Source organism: Ammospiza caudacuta, chromosome Z (genome assembly GCF_027887145.1).
Source record: "Ammospiza caudacuta isolate bAmmCau1 chromosome Z, bAmmCau1.pri, whole genome shotgun sequence".
In the NCBI taxonomy this organism is placed as follows: domain Eukaryota; kingdom Metazoa; phylum Chordata; class Aves; order Passeriformes; family Passerellidae; genus Ammospiza; species Ammospiza caudacuta.
Window position 1 is genome coordinate 27,425,039 of NC_080632.1, and position 19,994 is coordinate 27,445,032.

A 19,994-nucleotide genomic window follows, 5' to 3' on the forward strand; every position below is an offset into this window, starting at 1 on the left:
CCTCCGGTGCCATAGGAGAAAGGACGGCACGGAACACAGGCACGCACGCACCCGTGACCGGCACCCAGGCCTCGGTGGTGACATTCTAGCGAAAAACACCACTTACGCAGATTAGTGAAGGCGCTTGGTTCAGACTTGGACAGACCTGCTCTAACCAGCCTGGTCCAGACCAGCACTTGAGGCAGACATCTCTGGTTCTTTTCCTCACCAAACTTTCCAGATTACTTCGTCTGCTCCATTAGAGCTCACATTACAGAGACAGAGCACACACTTCACCCTGTGTGCTGGCCCTCCCACACCCTCTTACAGCTTCTGTTGGCCTTCCAAATTGTGCACAACCACAACACAATTAGCCTGTGAAATGAACCCGTTTCTCTTGAGAGTTACTCAGTATACAGAACCACCTCCCGCAAAGGCTCAGTGATAATGTGGATGCAAGACAGGAAGAGCGGCTACAACCCCAGAGTAAAAAATAATTGGCATTGGCAAAGTTGAACAAAGGAGCCTTAGAAGCTCTTCAAAATACTGAGTACTACTCAACCCTAAGTTTATACGTAGTAATACCAGGTTCATCAAATGAGTTTTGTTTTTTGAAGCAGGCAGTGTTAAAAACATTAAATCACAACTCCAGACACTGAGGTTTCATAAGGCATTTAAAGTTTATTTCTTAAACCTACTGACTACTAAACAGTTGAACTACTGGATTTGAACATACTAGACTACAGCAGAAAATTTGAGTGCAAAAGTTACAGAACACTAACAAGTGATGAGCTAATTAGAACATGCCACACAAACAAAATTTAAGTCAGAGAGGCACTTACATTAACATTAAAAGATAAACTCATCACTCTTTGAACATCATAGCAGCCTGCTTGGAATTGCATTTGACTGAGCTTTGTTGCTGTGAATAATACAGCTCATGCACAGGTTCGGATGTATGTTTTGTAAACTTAAAGTATTCACTGAATACTACCAACATATATACACTCATATACATAGTTCCAGAAGATTCAAAAGGCCATGGCTTATTTCTGCTCATCCTTTGGAAGCGGTCTTCTGAAGAGCAGAATATGTGGTTCTGCAGAAAGAAAATTGAACAAAGTGTGAGTTTGTACAGATTTTGATTAAAGCGATTTCTGTAATCTTGAACAATAGTTGAGGCTTAGTTTCAAATAAATAATTAGAAAGTCTAAGTATAGCCCCACATGTAATATTAACAGACCAAGTACGCAGTACTTTTACAACACTCAAATTTTTATTTTTATACCCAATGCTGGCAATATCTTAAGTTTAAGAGCCTTACAGGAGGGAAATGCTAGGAAAATCCAGAGTATTTTATAATGTCTCCTCACATTGGGCTACTTGATAAACACTGTTACTGTAACTTTGACAAACTGCTGATACTGTCTGTTGGGCACATATCAAACACCAACAAAATCCACCTTGGCTAATACAGCCTGCTCACCTTATAATCAGTCTTCTTAATTTTAAATGCCTCCAAAAAAGTCTAAAATATCAAAGGTACCCAAATAAGGGAAACACTGGAAGGCTATGCTTATTTTATCACCTGAGTCTTCAGAAACTTGGAACTTCATGCTGCTGCAATTTATCAATCAACCTGTTACTTTTTAGTCAAGCTAGTCAATGGCACAAGCCTGGAATGGCTGATCCCGTAATACCAACATCCTAGTTAGTAAGGGTCTTAGGCCTTCACAGCCCATTAACTGAAATACTGATTTTTCAGGAGGCTCCACAACTAGAGTTAAAACTATCCTCTAGAATTTTCAGAGGATTAATACAGGACCTTGTCCACATGAGCATCTATTAAGTTGTTGTACAAAAAAGTAGGTGGCATAAAGTCAGCTTTATGACTTAAAGATATGCTGCTCTATTAAATTTGGTTCAGTCACTGCATACTCATGTTATTTAAGAGCTCACAAAAAGCCTGTTTCTATGGGCAGAGGCAGGAACATCTCCAGTCTGATATTTGACTTTTTCCTTTGCCTAATTCTGTTCAGATGTGCTCACCTGGCTCATGGATCATATAGTGAACCCAGCCAAGACTCTGCTGAACACCAAGTCGTCTCCACTCTTCTTCAGACATCAGATGAGATTTTGGCACTTGTTTTGAAAGTTCTCGTGGCAGCATCACATGTCTGTAGAGGTTTAATTATTAAACGCATACACAAAATACTATACACTAGAAAATTGGAAGATACCTGCACTGACAGTTACCACGTTATGAACACTCACTTGGCCTATAAAAAAAAACAAGAGTACTGAATTTTGGCATGAATTTGATTATGAAAGACGTCCCAGAACCCAGTCTAAAGTCACTTACCACTATTAAACGTTACATCTGTAAAGCAACTGCAAATTGGGAGCCAAACTATCTTCTAGATGAGATTTAGACCCCTTCAGACTCCAATGACTATATACTCAGAGAAACATGCGCTCCTGGCAACAGGCTGATATATCAGCTACTTGAAAAATAAGAACTTTGGACTTCTAAAGTATTTGTAATACCGATTTCAAGTCTAGAAGAGTTAAACTCCAACAGTTCCCCGTCGGCAGGGGACGAGGCTGCCCCATCCCAGGCTCTGCCACAACCTCTTCCCTGGAGCTGGCGCAGCGGGTATCGCCCCTCCGCCCTCACCCTGTGGCCAGGGCTTGTGGGGGCCGCTCACCGAGCGGTCTGCGCCAACCGGTAAAGGCATTCGGTCACTCGTCCCCTTCGTCCCACCAGTCCAAAGCCACGCGTAAAGCCCCCACGGAGGGGTTCGGCACAGCCCCTTCCCGCTGGCCTTGCACCCTCTCTGGCTCTATTCTGCCGGCGGAGCCGCCTCATTCCCTGAGAGCAGCCCGCACACCTCAACCGAGGCGCCTGCCCGAGCTGCCTGCCTACGGACCAGCTCCTCCTAACCGCTCCAGCTGGCCCTCAGGCACCCTCCTACAGGTTCTTACCGGTACTCGTACTCCTCATCAGAGTACTTATCGGAATAGTAGATCTGCTTGTGGGCCATGGCGGGCGGCAGCGCAGGCTGGAGCAGCGGGACGAGCAACGACGAGCAGCGGGACGAGCAGCGGCCTCAGAGTACTCCCTCACGGACGCCTCGCGCACTAACTGCCCCCTTCCGCGCCCCGCACCGTTTGAATCCAGCGGCTCGACTCCCATTGGCTCTCGCCGGAGCCGGCCAATCGCGTGCCGCGCTGGCGCGCCCCACCCGAGCCCGCCGCCGCGTGACTCGCGCGCTCACCGCTCCCAACCAATCCCCGGCGGTTGCGGCGGGCGGGGGAGCGTTACGTAACAGGCGGTAGCGGTCGGGCAGACGGCAGCGCGGGCCCGAAACGGGGCTAGCGGGGGAAGGGGCGCGGTTGATGATTGGTCAGCGGCGGCCGGGGCAGGCGCGGCTGATGATTGGCCAGCGGCGGCCGGGGCAGGCGCGGGCCCTTTCAGCCTACGGCGGGGCGGCCGGGGTGGGGCCGCTGCGCCCACGTCGCACATGCGCAGCTCGACCTGCCGCTCTGCGCCATTGCTTTGCGCTGCTGCACTCGGCCCGGCCCGGCTCAGCCTTGCCTTGCCGTGACTTGCCTTGCCCTTCCCTTCCCGACTTGGCCGGGCTCGGCTCGGCTCGGTCCAGTCCCCGGTGTACAGAGAGCCTGCTTATTTCAGAGTAGTGAAAAAGTCATGCCTTCGTCCTTTTAACTGAGCGTCGTGTTCACTTTAAAATGGTGCTGTCCCCTCGCTGCCGGGTAGCTGCTGTAAGCCCGTGGTGTCCTGGGGCGCAGCTGTCGGGAATGGCTGCACCGTCAGTCCTATTTGGTCAGCGTGACCCAGATAAAACGCGGGGTGCAGGTGTGCCCAGAACTGCGGGCAGCATTTCAGTTACAGCAGTTTCAGCATTAAGGATGTTACAAGCATACTTAACCAGAGGAACAAACCATGGAATGCTTCCCTGGGAATGCGCGCATAGCAGGCTGCCAGGGTTTGCTGGGAGGTGCTGTGGCTCCCCAGATAAGCCGTGCCACTTCTGCCCTGTGGGATGAGATAAGCACGGTGGGAGAGATCAGCCAGAAAGAGCGATCCCGCCGTCGCTTTCATAGAATCATGGAACCATGGAGTGGTTGGAAGGGGCCTGAAGGATCACGTCGTTCCAGGCACAAACCATGGATACCTAGGCACTCCTTTCTCCAGGTCAGGTTGCTCACGTTGAATACCTGGCTGTGAACAGCCCCGGGATGCGGCACCCACGGCTGGCCTGGGCAGTCTCTTCAGAGCTTCACGCCCTTGCAGTAAAGAGTTTATTAATGTCTAAATTCCTCCCACTCTCCATGCCCCCTGCCCGTGGTGTACTCCTCTCTCCTCTCCTCTCCTTGCTGGGCCTCTGCAGAAAAAAGGAGCTAAGTCTTTAAAGAAGTTTTTGCTTCCTTGGTGCTGCCAGAAACGTGGGTACTGCCCGTGGTTATGTAATGCATCTGTCTGAAAACAGTTCTGATGTAGGAAAAAAACCAAGCAAATCCATGTGATGCATGACTGCTGATACACATGCGTGGGTAATAGGTATGATTTTTTTAGTAGCATTGTTTCTACTGGCACTCCAGCTTGCCTTAAACAAAAAAAGTTTAAGCCAGTATCACACCGTGCAACCATTAAAAGAAGTGCTTCTCATAATCTAGCAGTAATATTTTTCTCTTAATTTGACTGCATATTAGAGCTTGTTAGGCACAGGTCATTTACAGGAAAAATGAAGTCTCTGTTTTTGAACTGGTATAGCTGAATGTGTGAAATCTACATAACAAAGGAATTTATATTTCAGTATAATTGTAAAAGTACAAACCACCTGCAAGTTTTCTGAAGTTTTGATTAGGTTATTCAAAATAGACAGGTTTGGAGTTTTTTATTGTAATTTCAGGCAGCACAACTGTTATTTTTATATACTTGAGGCAGAATGTACACAATGATTTCTGTTAGGAATATCACTGTGTAATGATGAGGAAGAAAGATCAAACCACCGTGATGGTGGATGAAGGACATTTCCTCTCTGTGTCTTCTTTTATAAGCTTTCTGCTTATCTCATGCATACTGAACGTGAGAGAAAATTGGTCTTTATATAAGGCTGCGTGTAAGCCTTTCTCCTTTGAGTTTGTTCAGAAGTGAAAGGGGACATCATGCTCTTGACCAACCTGATAGAGAGCAAGGGAGAGACCAGTTTTTGCAGAACTTCAGCAACTTTTGGCTCCAGGCTCTACCTTGAAAGAGAAGCAGTTAATGTGTGGACTGGGTGTGCAGACGGTGACCTCAGGTGAATGGCCAGGCCCAGAGGATGGTGACACATGACACAAGTCTGTTTGGAGACCAGGAAGTGTCCCAGGGGTCAAAACTGGGCCTGAGCCCAGTTTTTAACATCTTCATTAATGACTGCATGGTAGGGCAGAGTGTACTCCTGACAAGTTTGCAGGTGACACCTAGCTGGGATGGGTAACTGAGAAACCACAGGGTCGTGCTGCCCAGTCAAGGAACTGCAGAAATAGGCTGAGAGGACCTTCATGAAGTTGAGGGGAACAGATGGAACAAGGTGAAGAGCGAAGTCCTGCACCTGTGGAGGAACAACCATAGGCATTAGGCACCAGTACACGGTGGGAACTCCCCAGCTGGAGATGTGTTTTTCAGAAAAGGAACCAGGGAATTCTGATGAGCCCTGATCTGAATGTGACCCAGCACTGTGTCCTTCCAGTAAGGATAGCTGGCAGTGCCCTGGGCTGCAGTAAGGCCAAGTGTTGCCAGCAGGTTGAGGGAGGTCATCCTGCCCCTCCATAGAGCACAAGTGAGGCCTCTGCTGGTGCCCAGCTTTGTGCTCCTGACTGCAAGACAAAGGTGAAGCTGCTGGAGAGAGTTCAATGAAGGGCTACAAAGATGAAAACCTGTGTGTGAAAACCTGAAGGCAGGAAGCAAAGACCAGAACCAGGTGGTGCCCACTGGCAGGCCCAGAGGTAGTGTGCACAAACTGAAACATGGGATGTTACTTATGAACGTCAGGAAGCCTTTTTTACTGTGAGGCAGATGGGACACTGGCACAGAGCTGCTGGAGTCTCCAGCTTTGGAGACCTTCCAAAGCCATCTGGACATGATTCTGAACAATGGGCTGTCGTAGACATTTCTCCACAGAAATCCTTTCTTTTGGATTTCTGTGTCTTCGGGAGGCCAGAGGCCTCCAAAGACAAGGTAAACAGTTATTATCAGCTGCTGGGGAATGCAGCAGGGGCACCTATTTTGATTGGTGATTGGTTCATGTTTTATGTTTATAATTAAGGGCCAATCACCAGTGCAAGCCAGGGGACTGAGTCCTTGGCCACAGCTTTGTTGTAGATTCTTTTCTATCTGTTCCTAGCTAGCCTAGCTGCTCTGCAAAACCTCTCTCCTTATTCTTTCTAGTATAACTATAATGTATTATATCTTATATTAATAAATCAAGCCTTCTGATTCAAGAAAAAAAAAAATTAAAAATTAAATAAAAAAGATTGAAAATAGCGGGCAGCAGCTCTGAAGCGCTGAAGCATTGAAGGGCCAGAAAGGACATTCCAAAATTGTTCAAATTGTTTTAAATTGTTTTAAATTGTTTAAAATTGTGTTATGCTGATTTCAGGACAAAAAGGACTCTCAGATGTCCAAAAGAAACAACTTCAGCTGATGGACTGTCCCTGAAACTCAGCTGCATGGACTCAAATTCTCTTTACATTGTATTTCGCAATTTTCTTATATTGTAGGATTGTTTTAGTGATTTATTAGTCTTCTATATTTTATAGGTGAAGGAATTTCCTGTTCATTCCACATCAGCATTTTTCTTTTATTTTTATACAATTTAGAAAGGTGAGATGTCGCAGACATTTCTCCACAGAAATCCTTTCTTTCGGATTTCTGTGTCTTCGGGAGGCCAGAGGCCTCCGAAGACAAGGTAAACAATTATTATCAGCTGCTGGGGAATGCAGCAGGGGCACCTATTTTGATTGGTGATTGGTTCATGTTTTATGTTTATAATTAAGGGCCAATCACCAGTGCAAGCCAGGGGACTGAGTCCTTGGCCACAGCTTTGTTGTGGATTCTTTTCTATCTATTCCTAGCTAGCCTAGCTGCTCTGCAAAACCTCTCTCCTTATTCTTTCTAGTATAACTATAATGTATTATATCTTACATTAATAAATCAAGCCTTCTGATTCAAGAAACAAGATTCACCGTCTCTCTCTCACCAGCTGCGCCCACTCAGGCGCGGTAATAATGGGCTGTAAGTGACCCTGCTTGAGCAGGGATGTCAGACCCCATGACCTCCAGAGGTCCGGCCTCAGCCACGCTGTGTGGTACTGCATGAAACAGGAGCTTCATCACTGTCTTCACGATACTGTTACTCACAAAGGCTGTGTCAGTCACATTGCAAAGAAGGAAATAAACTGTTCTCTACAGTTTGGAGAGAACAAAAATGCTTGAACTTTGTCAAGGCAGCTTTGTCTACACCTAAGGAAACATTTCTTACCAGTACATAATTTTAATGTCTTAGAACATTTCCGGAAAAAAAATGCTTTCTGCAGTAATGTTTTAGGTCAAACTCATCCTGTCTCTTTCTTTGAGGCCTGCTTTCTAGGTTTGTGTCAGTTATGCTTTCCCACTGCAACTTTTGCAAATACAGAGTGTACAAGAAAAGTAATTTTTTTATCTCCTGTGCTTTAGAATGACCTTTTAATTTTAATTGTTATATGCTTTCATATTTGAAGAAGTTAGTTTCTGGAATTAAGATTATCAAGTGGTGACTTGAATCCTCACTCCAAAGATTCTGAACCAGGTCGGAAGTGAGTGAGACCACAAATACCCATATTTATTAAAGCAAAAAGCTGCTCAGAAGCTTTATCATACACTTTTGCCTCAGCATGTTGAAGGCGTGTACTAAAGCATTTATGAAAGAAGTTTGCCATAGCACAGATTAAAAAGTATCCCACATAGCCTTGGAGTATAGGTTTGTTAGGAGAAACGTGAGCGAGCTGTGCAACTGGAATGTAAGCTCCTGCTCAGAGACCTGTCTGATTAGGGCAGCAGCTGTGATTACATTGCTGTTGAAACACAAGATAAAGTGGCAGAACACAAAGAGAATATTCTTGAGCATCCCTCCCTCCTGTAGCTGTAACACAAGTACGTATAAAATGGAGCACTATTATTCTGCACTCTGAATGTGAACAGCATGACTGTAGCATAGAGGCTCTTCAGAGCTAAAGATGGACTATGAACTTTTTTGTGGGGGGTGATTTTGTGTATCTAGAGAGGAACAGGTTTAAATCCTCTGTGTGACCTGTTTGCTTGTTACTAAGGCCATCCACAGAGATAGGTGGGTAGTGTTGCAATGAAGGGCACCTTAACTATTGCATATGGAAAGTTCAGGATGTAAGTTATGGTATATAGAAATATTTTCTGTACTTTTTGTTAGAAGGGGGAGATGAAAAAATTCCTATCTGTGTTGTGCATAGCAGTCTCTAATTAAAAGTCTCTGCAGCTTTTCCTGTTTAGTTCTGTGAGATATTTTAAAAAAGAAAAGTTTTATGTACTTTTACTGTGCTTCAGTTTTCAAACATGTCCTTATAAAACACTAATGTCAGATGCTTGTAAGTATTTTTCTGAATAGAATAGCAAGATCAGAGTGAAGGAACCTTTTGTATTCTCTTCATGAGTCATAATCATATACACAGTTAATAACTTTTGAGTAATTTGAATGTGAATCACATTCATACCACATATAGATGAACTGTTATGTATGGTTTATATTTTCAATGTTTCTTATGGAAGCAAGGTGTACACAGTTGTAATTCTCATTAGTTTTGATCCTCAACTGGCTTTTGAACCTATTGGCTCGAACTTAAGACAAATGCTGATAAATTATTGCAGGTTTCATGACAACAGGCAGGCAAATTGAGCGGAAGAACTCTGGTGGGGCATGATGTTACAATTAAAACTGCACTTTACTAGACAGAGAATCTAGTAGAGATGGGACAAAAAGCTTTGCATAAATGCTTCCGGGGTAAATACCTTTTTGCATTTGGTGTACATGCCTTCTGAGACTGCAGAGCCACAAACCATGAGTCCATAGAAAACAAGTCTCACTTAATTCTTATACTCAGTAAGGTAACTTTCTATTTTTGATTTTATTTGATGGCTTTATATAGTGTTTTCCTAGTATTCAGCAACACTAGTTGTCCCCAAAGCACTCTCTCAGGCTGCTTATGTGTGTAGTTTTAACAATATATGTCTCTGAAGGTTTGATCTTCAGAATTTATCTCAATTTAGATAGTTAAATTTGGATTTACTGCCTTACTTAATTTGAAGGACTTTATCATAAGTGTTTAGTTGTTTGCTAATTAACATTCCCTTAGTAGATGCAGAAGATGGATTATTTTTGTTTTGATCTGCACAAAATTGTGGAGAGACTAAAGAATGATGCTATGGTTTGATGATAATATGGTTTGACTTTGGTACTCAGCACTGGTGAGGCCACACCTTGAATTGTGTGTTCAGCTCTGAGCAAGAAGGATATTGAGGTGCTGGAGCATGTTCAGGGAAGGACAGTGGAGCTGATGAAGGGACTGAATCACAAGTCCTGTGAGGAGCAGCTGAGGGAGCTGGAGGTGTTTAGCCTGGAGGTTCAGGGGAGGCCTTATCCTTCTCTTGTTGACTGTGAATAAAACAATGTAAATGTTGAAAATAATCCAATTGAATTGCTGAGGGTTGTCCTCTGAGAGAGGATAAACTCCCTTGAAAAATAGAGCCAATTTTGATGCATGCTCCATGCAGTTCCTATGCTGGTTCAAGAATTGCATTTTGAAGGTCTTCTTGAATAGATTATTGAATAAATTATTCCCAAGTCAAAGAAGTGCCCAGCTTGCAGGATAAATGTAGAAATACAGAATGTCTGTGGTCTATTCAGATCATTGCAGAGGTTGGAGGCTATTGTTGATCTGTGTCATTTCATTGAGATTTAATTCTCTCACTCTGCTTTTATGGATCTTATTGTGGAAGTAGTGATAAGAACCTGCTCAGCCCTGGCAGACAGGGATGGGGAGCAGAACAGACCCCTGCAGTCCAGGAGGAAGCAGTCAATGGCCTGCTGTGCCCCTTGGACACTCACAGTGAATGGGACTGGATGGGATTCTCCAAGCACTGAGGGAAGGGAGGAGGAGCTCACCCAGCCACTCACCATCGCTCGCCTTCTGTCCTGGTTAACCAGGGAGGCCCCAGACACCTGGAGGCTGGTCAGTGTGATGCCCATCTGCAGGAAGGGTTGGAAGCAGGATCCAGGGAATACAGGCCAGGGAAGGTTATGAAACAGATTATCTTGAGTGCCATCACACAGCACATAGAGGACAGCTAGGGAATTGGGCCCACCCAGTCAGTGTAGGTTTAGGAGAGGTAAGTCCTGTTTGACCAACCTCATCTCCTTTTATGACCAGGTGATCTGCCCAGTGGATGAGGGAAAGGCTGTGGATGTTGTCTACTAGGCTTCAGCAAAGCCTTTGATACTGTCTCCCAGAACATTCTCCAGGAGAACCTGGCAGCCCACAGCTTGGACAAGGGCTCTGTTTGCTGAGTTAAAGCAAAGACTGAACCCAAAGAGTGGTGGTGAATGGAGTAACACCCAGCTGGTGGCCTGTCACTTAGTAGGGTTCTCCAGGTCTCAGTATTGGTGCATCTCCTATTTAACATCTTTATCAATGATCTGGATGGGGAGATGGAATGCACCCTCAGTAAGTTTTTGATGACACCAAGGTGGGCAGGTAAGTTGATCTTCTGGAGGGTAGGAAGGCTCTGCAGAGAGATCTGGATAGGCTGGATTGATAGGCAGAGGCCAATTCCATGAGGTTCAGTGAGGTGAAGTGATGGGTCCTTGTGTCACAGCTCCAGGCAGTGCTACTGGCTGGGGTCAGAGTGCAAAGCAGCTCGCTGGAAAAGGACCTGCGGGTACTGGTTGACAGTGGCTGAACATGAGCCAGCTGTGCCCAGGCTGTCAAGAAGGCCAATGGCATCCTGGCCTGTATCAGCAATAGCGTGACCAGCAGGACCAGGGTGGTGATTGTCCCCTGTACTCAGCACTGGTGAGGCTGCACCTTGAATTGTATGTTCATTTCTGGGCCCCTCACTGCAAGAAGGATATTGAGGTGCTAGAGCATGTTCAGGGAAGGACAGTGGAGCTGATAAAGGGACTGAAGCACAAGTGAGGAGCAGCTGAGGGAACTGCGGGTGTTTAACCTGGAGGTTCAGGGAAGGCCTTATTTTTCTCTGGAACTGCCTAACAGGAGGGTGTAGCTAGCTCAGGGTCAGCCTCTCCTCCCAGGCAACCAGTGACAGGACAAGAGCACATGGGCTCCAAGTGTGCCCAGGGAGGTTCATGTTGGACATCAGTAAGAATTTCTTCATGAAAAGGGCTATTGAGCCGTTGGAATGCTCTGCCCAGGAGTGAATTGTTAACACCAAAAATCACGGACAAAGACTCTCTAACTAGTTAAAGTTAGAAAGTGGTATGTTTATTGTGCCAGCGGGCAGCATGGGCGGGGGAGGGGTGGGCGTGTTACCAAAAGGCGGGACCACGCCTACTATTTGTTTCCCAAAATAACACATATGCATAACCCCAGCACCTCCCATCCCTGCTTTGTATTAGAATGAGGTTATTAGTCCTTCATGCATGTGCAGTTCTCTTGAATTGGGTTGGTGGTCTCGGATTTGGTCCCAGATTCAGTCCCACCCAGTGGGACTGGGGATGAAGTCAGGAATGTCTTTGTCAGGTCTCTGTAACCCTCTGGCACAATCAAAGGCCCTTTGCTTTGTGATGGATTAACACAGAGTCCTGGTGCTGGGCATTGTTCTACTGGTTTCAATATGTTCCTGTAATGGTCTACTTGCTCCGCTTCCTTCTGTAAATAGGCTCATAATATAACAATTAGCTTTAACTTAAGCATCTAATAATCATTAACTTATCATTGGTGTATCTAACTTCAGTATGAATTGGTTCTAACCCTCAGCTAAAATCTTAAATTTTAAAAATCATAATTCAGGGAGGTCGTGAAGTCACCAACCCTGGAGCTGTTTGAGAAACAACTGGACATGGTGCTTAGTTCTGTGGTTTAGTTGACAACATCAACTTCTGTCAAAGGTCAGACTCAATGATCTTGAAGGTCTTTTCCAGCCTTAATGGTTCTATGATTCAATTCTCCTGTTAAACAAAATCAATAATGCAGAATTTAGCAGATGATTTCCATAGCAACCAATGCCCATAAAACACATTCAGGATGATACTGTATAATAACTGGAGAATCAAGCAGAAGAAGGTTCTGTCAAATGACGATGAGGCACAGTCCTGCTCAGATTTTTCATGGAGATTGCATGGAGGGCACCATGACAGTGTCTTGGAGTGGATCTAGGGTAAAGAATCTGTAGGGGAGAGTTCTTCAGTTACTGGATATTTTTCATACAGTGTTTAAATACTTTAGTAAGGATTTATTTAAACTGGAATATGTCAGTGCTAGACCTGAAAAAAGATACTTTCAGCCAAACTTATCTTTGCATCTTTCTCAAGTGGTTACCTTCTGTAATGGCACAGTGTAAGAGTTGGAAGAGTATTGTGATGATGCATTCCTAGTTTAGTCTAGATTCTAGAGGTATTTCTTTGCCCATATGGATTCTTGCTTCATGAATGTTTAGGTCGTCTTTGGGCAAAATGTGTTCTCTCCACAGTATCTTGTTGCAAGGGGTTCCATGGCTGAAAAACAGGTTCCTTTATGAGAAGAGGTATTTTTTTATTTATGTTAAATCTGCCACATGCTAGGTTTTACATTGAAAAAGTCTGTGAATGTTTATTCATTGTCCCAGATGTTTGTAGTTCCAAGAGATAGGGTATATATCCTACAGGATTATAGGCTGGGATTTTGATTTTGTATTGATATTTCCCCACCTCCCTTACATAAATATTGCTCATTGACTTCTGTGACATTACTCAAATGTTTAAAATATATAACTTAAAAATTTTGTAGATACACAGGAGTAAAAGAGAGTGTATGTGAACTGAAAATACATCTGTTTGCAAGTATTATAAAGGTTGCCTTAAGTGTTGTTTAGTTGAAGTGGTAAAAGATGACAAAATACAAATGAAATCAAGTGTAATCTGAGTAAACCATATATATACAAATATTTTTTCTTGTGGTTATTGTTACAATTTAAGGTTTAAAGTAGCCACTGGAGGGCTCACTGATCTTATGGTAAATGACAAGTTTTTCTTTCAAAGACAGTACTTGTGAGTTTTGGTTAAGGCAGTATTATAGGTGTGCTCTTGTTTGAAGAAGACTGGATGATAAAAGAATTTTTGAAGATAATGGACAGGGAACATCTACATTTTCATCTCAAAGAATAACAATCCTTGTGCTTGTTACCTGTGTCACACTGTGGGAACATTTACAAAGGTTTGTAAGGCAGGAGGATCTAGATGCCTGAAAATGAACATAAAGGACCAGAGTTCCCACTCTCTTACCATAAGAAATGTAACATTTCTTCCTGTCAAACAGCAGGGTTTCCCCATTTTGAGGAGCCACCTACACGCATGACAGATTTTCCCTTTGCTTCTCCATTATGTGTGGCACCTAAGCTTCAGTGATGAGTCAGGCCTAGGGCAGTGGTCTTTTTGGACCACTGGTAGAACTGGGATCAAATGCAACACATTTAATTGGTGTCAGTTTCTCCTGACATTTTTAATCAAGCCTTTATTTAATTGGAGTTAAACAGAACTTAGTTTTCAGAAACTTTGGGAACAATTAGTTCTGCTTACATTCAATAATATTTTTGTATTTTTCCCAGCCTGAATCTTTCCTTTGTCTCTTTGGGTTTTAAGTATTCTTCTTGGATATGCACTGTGTTGTCCTATCACTGACAAAATGAATGGAGCTAAATGATTTATATGTATTATGAACAGCTTCAAGTTCACCGCAGTACTCACCACTTTTCTGTGGGATATACATGTGCTCTATGAAATGCACTGCTCCTGAAGTGATTTTGCTAGTAATTTGTGGTTATCTTATTCTTTCTGTTCCTGTGGGAGTATATTATACCAGAATTTCACTCAGTGTGTTGCTTTAATTTAAGGAAACTCATCTAATTTGTTGTTTTCCAGTGATCATTTGCAACCTATTTCAAAATATTTGCCTTGAACTGAGTAGCTGTTTGAATTCTTTCCCGTGATTTTGGATCCTGCATTTTGCAAACTAATTCTGTATTTATTTTATTTTTCCCTGCTTATATGTGTCCAATTTGAGTATTCCTCATGACTCCCCTCTTCCTTTATTTTAGATACTAAAAAGTAATCTATTGCAGGGGATACACAAAATTTTGATTTTGTTCTGGCAGGTAAACCTCTTTTATAATTCACAGTTAAGTAAATATTAGGTATTTTTGGTTTCTTAGTTCTTAACACATCTTCCTTCCACCTTCCATCATCCTTTTAATTATTCATGTAAAGAAAAACATCCATCAATTATACTCTTCCATTATACATTATCATGCAGTAGCTGTACAGAAAATAATTTACCAGTTATAACATAGATGGGAAGAAGATTCTGCCTGGAAATATATTTTGTCCAAATCTGTCTTTCCTTCTTCTCAGAGTAAAAACATTTGTCAAATTCACTTCTGCATTCATTCAGGACATGTGTACATGGGGCCATCTTAAAAATTTGATACAAAACAAGCCTTTTTCAGATAACTTCACCTCTAAGCATGGCATATATTGGAAATATGCTTAGTTTGAAACATTTTCCTGTTTTTACAGACATATCCCTTTATGTAATGAATGGATTGCCTCTGCTCTAAACTATTAGTTTTCCTAAGACTATCCTTGACTGAAGTTTTCCTCGGCTGTACTTGAATATTAGTCATTACATCCATGCATTTGCAGGCTTACCTTTAAAAAAAAGGAAAAAAATCAGCCAATTCACAGAAGAGAAACAGGCAAACTGATTCATCTTGCTTTACAGATATTAAAACTTAATGCCTTTTCATGTTTTTAGTGGAATATTAGTGGTGTTGTCATGGATATCCTGTTTTGCCATCTTGCAGATGTGCTAAAAATGGGATTTTCACTTCCCACCTCTTAACTATTCATATGAACTTGCTTGAAATCAGTGAAAAGTCTTTAGCCATCTCAGCAGATCTTGGACTAAGATGTAAGGGAACAATAGAATGTCAGCACAGGTTTTATTTCATAATATTTTTCAATTATTTTTACATCTCATTTCATTGTTGAAAATTAGATGCATGTTGTGTGCCTTCCCTCATGCTAGGGCACCCCAAACTGCAAGCTTCTGCTGGCTTAGTCTGGTAGTGCAGCTCCTGCACCTTGGTGTTCCTCCCAGGAACCTGTCATCACTTTAAGAGAGGCATGCAGGCTCAAAATATTAGGCCTTAGGGCTACTGGTTTTTTGAAAATAATTTTTTAAAACTTTTGTTTTCGGGCATTATCTTGTAATCAGAGGTTCAAGGTAGGGACTGAGTGCAGATTTGGAAACCATTCCTGTATACAGTGGTATTTTCTGGCGTCTTTATTGTGGTCTGTGAGTCATGGGTATGTGCCTCCCTTAGGGTGGAGACTTGGCTGTGGTGGCTGAGTCAGTGCAGCTGCTGGTGACCCCTTCCCACTGGTGACAGTGCTGGGAAGAGGCCCCCATCCCAGGGAGCACCATGGGGAGAATGGGTCAGGCCTAGCCTGCAGGAGCTGCTTTAAGCGTGGTCTGGCCTGAGCTGCAGCTCCCTCGGTGTCGCAGGCATGCTTGTGCCTGGCCCAGGACCCTAAACCTGCTGTCTGTGTCACCACACTGCACTCCCAGCACTCCTTCCCATAGGCAGCTGCTGCTCCTTGCTTTTCCCTGGCCTTTTTCAGGTGCTTTTCCCTAACCTTTTTCAGCTGTATCTTAGAACTGTCATGTCTGTAATATCTCTTTTTTTTGTGTTTTACTAGAAATTCAAACCCTGCAAGAACTTTCTACCAGCTTACAGAGGGAACTAGAGGCATTTCAGTTTCCCTTCTCCCCCAGCCTGTTTTCCAACTCAACCTCCCTTTTGTGATGCTGGAATCACCTGCATTTCTGGCACAGCAATGCCACTTTTGACCCACTGGTCCCACTCCTTCTACCATCTGTACCGCACAGAGCTAGGACCCTCATGACTCTTGCTTCAGGCTCAGGACAGGGGTTATATGATGCACTGGTTCTCAAAATGCTGCTGGTAGTTCACATTTCATGAACTCTCTATTAAAAAAAAACAAAACAAAACAAACAAACAACCAAAAAAAACCCAAAAAAAGAACCCTTTAGTTGCTGTTGGGCATGTTGATTTTAATTTTAGATGAAACATTAAAGGCTATGGGAAACAATAGCTTGATTCTTTGTGAAGATACAAAAAACCACTGTTAATTTGTCTCTTTACATGCCTTCTGGAATGAGGTACTTAGTAACATAACCACTGCAGCGCAAGCGTTTGACAGGCGGAGGGGTGGGGATGTGTAAACTTGATTCACATTTTCAACTGAATCTGCACTGTGGAGCTGTGTGTACATCTATGTCCGTGGGATGTGCCTGCCAGAATGCATCCTGGGCTCTCCGTTCTGGTATGGCACAGACCAAGGACTGGCCAAAATGTGTCATAAATTTTTCTTCTTGGAAATGACAGTGGGTGTGGAAATGGCAGGCACATTTTTACTGAACTGTGATTTGCAACAGTTGCCATACTCATAAAAATCTGGTCAGAGCTTCCACTTTTGCGCTCTTCATAAATTATCTTATTTATCTGCTTCACATAAGGTAAATAAATTACCTCATAAATTGATATATTAAGATTATTAAGTCTTTGGTATATGTAGCCTTCCAGTAGAGTATAAGTTCACTATCAAATCATGCAGCTGTACGCAGAAAGAACTGGGTTGGGTTTTGTAACTGCTCTTGGTTTTCAACTGCAGTAGGGTAAGGCTATAATTCTGGAACAGTACTCTTTAAAGAAGCCATAAAATGTATACAGCTTTGAGAATGTACTTTGGTTTTGGACTTAAAAATCTGTTTTGGGAAGATGCAAGAAATAAAAATGTGAATAAGGGGGGGTGTGTTTCAGGACACTGAGTAAACTAATTGTTGATTAAGATGAAGTCACTTTATTATTTTGGCTCAGTGTTACACAGTGTGCTTACAAAAATTACTCTGCTTTGGGTAGATAGTATTGTGTTTGGAGTTTGGGTTGTGATAGATAGGAGACATTTCATTTAATTTAGCAAGAAGTGGATTTCAGAGACCTTGTGTTGTGAGGTCTACCATTTTTTACATATGCATAAAACAAATCTGAAATTAGCCCCATGGGAAAAATGTTGTGTTATTACTGTTATATATTACTATTATGTGTGGGGTGGGTTTGCAATTGAAAGAAGATTAAATAATGTGTGAAGTCAGACTCATTATCCTGCCTGAACACAGGAGATGGAGTTCTTTCTCCGTGGGCTCCATCTCACAGAAGTGTGCAAGCACAGTATGGATTTAGATGTGTTCTTTTTCTTGTGAGATGAAAGGCTGCCTGTGGGATTAGTGCTCTGGCTTGATCATGCTGTTTTCTGCTGCTTGATATCAGCTACCAACCTGTGCTGCTGCAAGGGAGCCCCCAGTGAAGATAAGTGTTAGTTTGATTTTTAAGGGTACAACAGGAATCTAAATAGTGTAGCTGGTCATCCAGGTTTTTGATGACAGAGGTGGACTTTCATAAAGACAAAAACACTAGGTGCTTTTGAATTTTCAACCTGTTGTCCCTCAAAATTAATCTGTATGTGTATCATTTGTTTTTTGATGACATTGATCATTGATGTCAGTAGTTGGATGCTATGTAGTGAAGCTTAGACTTCAGGATTGCCCATTCATACTTTGAGAGCGCTTGAATTGTATTTTAAACCACAAAATATGTTTCATCTGTGAAATACCAAATTTCTTTTCAGAAGGGACACTTTTCCCACTCTCTGTGTATTATAATTTCTTAATGTGAAATATATATATAATTAACAAGTGTATGAAATCTGAAAATAGTATCTCTGGATACTAGCACAGTATCTCTGGAGTATTTTTCTGACATTATTGTGCATTTTTAAATGTCTTAGTTATGCCTGAGGAGTCTGAAAACTTTCTTCAATATGTCTTAAAGCATAGCAAGCGTTACCATGGTACCTTTTAACATTTTTTCAATCAGCATATGGAGCCACAAGGGGAGAAAAAAGACTTGAGAGAAGAATTTTGGAATGGCATAATGCTAAAATAAACCCGTTATAAAAAATGCTCCATATGATTGACGATAAATTAAAGGAAACAGTCCTGTAATGTATCATCTGTTAGTTAAACATGTGCTCTCATTTATCTAATCAGTACATAACCAAAGCCAATTACTACAAATTAGCAACAACAAATGACAGCCTTTAATTAACTTGAAGCTATATCCCCTTATTTAAGCCTTCAATCCAATATCTGGAAAAGTGGAAAAAATTAACCTTCAGGTTGTTCAATATTGTACTTTCTCAAACGGTACAACTAAAATGGAGACGCTGGACTGAATGTAGGAATTAGGAATTTATATACAATTTAATATTGTCATAGAACTAGTTTGCCAATGCAGTCAGCTCCTTCCTGAAGATGTGGTGGGATGCAAGAGCAAAAAGGTTTTCCCGAATGGTATTAAGTGGTAGCAAGGCTCCTCACAAATCAGTTGAAGACTGAAAGAGTTGTTTAAAAATCCATAGTTCACCCATATTTTCAGAAGCACATATTTCTTGTGACTGCCAAAATATAGTACTTTGCCCTCCTTCCGAGTACCTTACAAAATGTGAGTTTTGTGAAGCTTCCAGGAGATAAGTTAGGTGGTAAGGCTTTAAATATGTTTAAATATGTTGCTTTTTTAAAATACAGTCAATCGTGTCATTGAGCTTTTATAAATACAACATGTTAGTTGAAGACATATGGTTTTATCAGTAGGGAATGTTTTGTATATTCCAGTTTCAACTTGTTACAGGATAAGGATGTGTTTTGCTCCAACTGTTGTTCAAGATGAAGTTTTTAAAGAGAATATAAATTGCAGTACGGATTGTACAATCCAGCAACCAAATGTTAAACCTACTCTACTATGGCAATTCAAAGCACAAGAGAATTTTGACAGTAAGAGGATCAAATTATTTTTGCCCTTGTGTTTGCCTCACTTTTATGGTGACCAAAATATGGAAGGGAAGAGCCTGAAGCTTAACATAAACTCAGCAGTTCTTCAATATGCATTTTGGTGCCGTCAGAGTTCTTCCTGCTGCATGAAGCAGATTCAAAGGAAGAAGCTGGGTATTTTGCAACAATGCAAATATAAATACGTAAATGTACCTCAGATTTCAAAGTGCAAAAATGTTTGCCTGAGCCCTACTTTCCTTGGTGATTTGTTTTACATGGAAGTGCTGTTGCATTGGCTAATAGTGCTGTATATCTTCTGTGAATGAACAGAAAATGTCAGTATTTAGGGTGACATCTTTGGAAGCATTAAATGCATATGCAAGCACTTTAAAATGGCAGAATATAATTAGAGCTGTGAGTTTGACAGTAATTACTACAAAATTACAATATTTTTCACTGTGCAGAAGGCAAAACTAAATGAAATGGATGTGTTAGCATCTGGTAAGCATGAACACAGTTTCTTTGAGATGGTTGAATGTCATATTTGTGGCACTCTGAGTGAGATCTATGGCTGATTGTTCCTTACCATTCAATTGTTGCATCTCAATCTGCCCTGTTTATAATTGGAGGATGCCTCTTTCTGCAGCTTGAAAATATGAGTGGGGAGGAGGTCAAGTTCTCTTTAGTCATTCAATCAGGAGTGCTCCAGTGCAATCACACATGCAACCATATTCTCAGGACCTATTAGTTGGAAAGGCA

At 42.3% G+C, this 19,994-nt stretch overlaps 1 protein-coding gene across 1 annotated transcript; it reads right to left on the reverse strand.

The window, feature by feature from the left end:
• Positions 1 to 672: 672 nt before the first annotated feature.
• Positions 673 to 3,142, reverse strand: CKS2 (CDC28 protein kinase regulatory subunit 2). The gene is made up of 3 exons (XM_058824117.1): positions 2,965 to 3,142; positions 2,029 to 2,156; positions 673 to 1,078 (listed from the first exon to the last, which is right to left on the reverse strand). Exons 1-3 carry the CDS (start codon positions 3,021 to 3,023, stop codon positions 1,026 to 1,028), a joined length of 240 nt encoding a protein of 79 aa, XP_058680100.1. The 5' UTR covers positions 3,024 to 3,142; the 3' UTR covers positions 673 to 1,025.
• Positions 3,143 to 19,994: the final 16,852 nt, after the last annotated feature.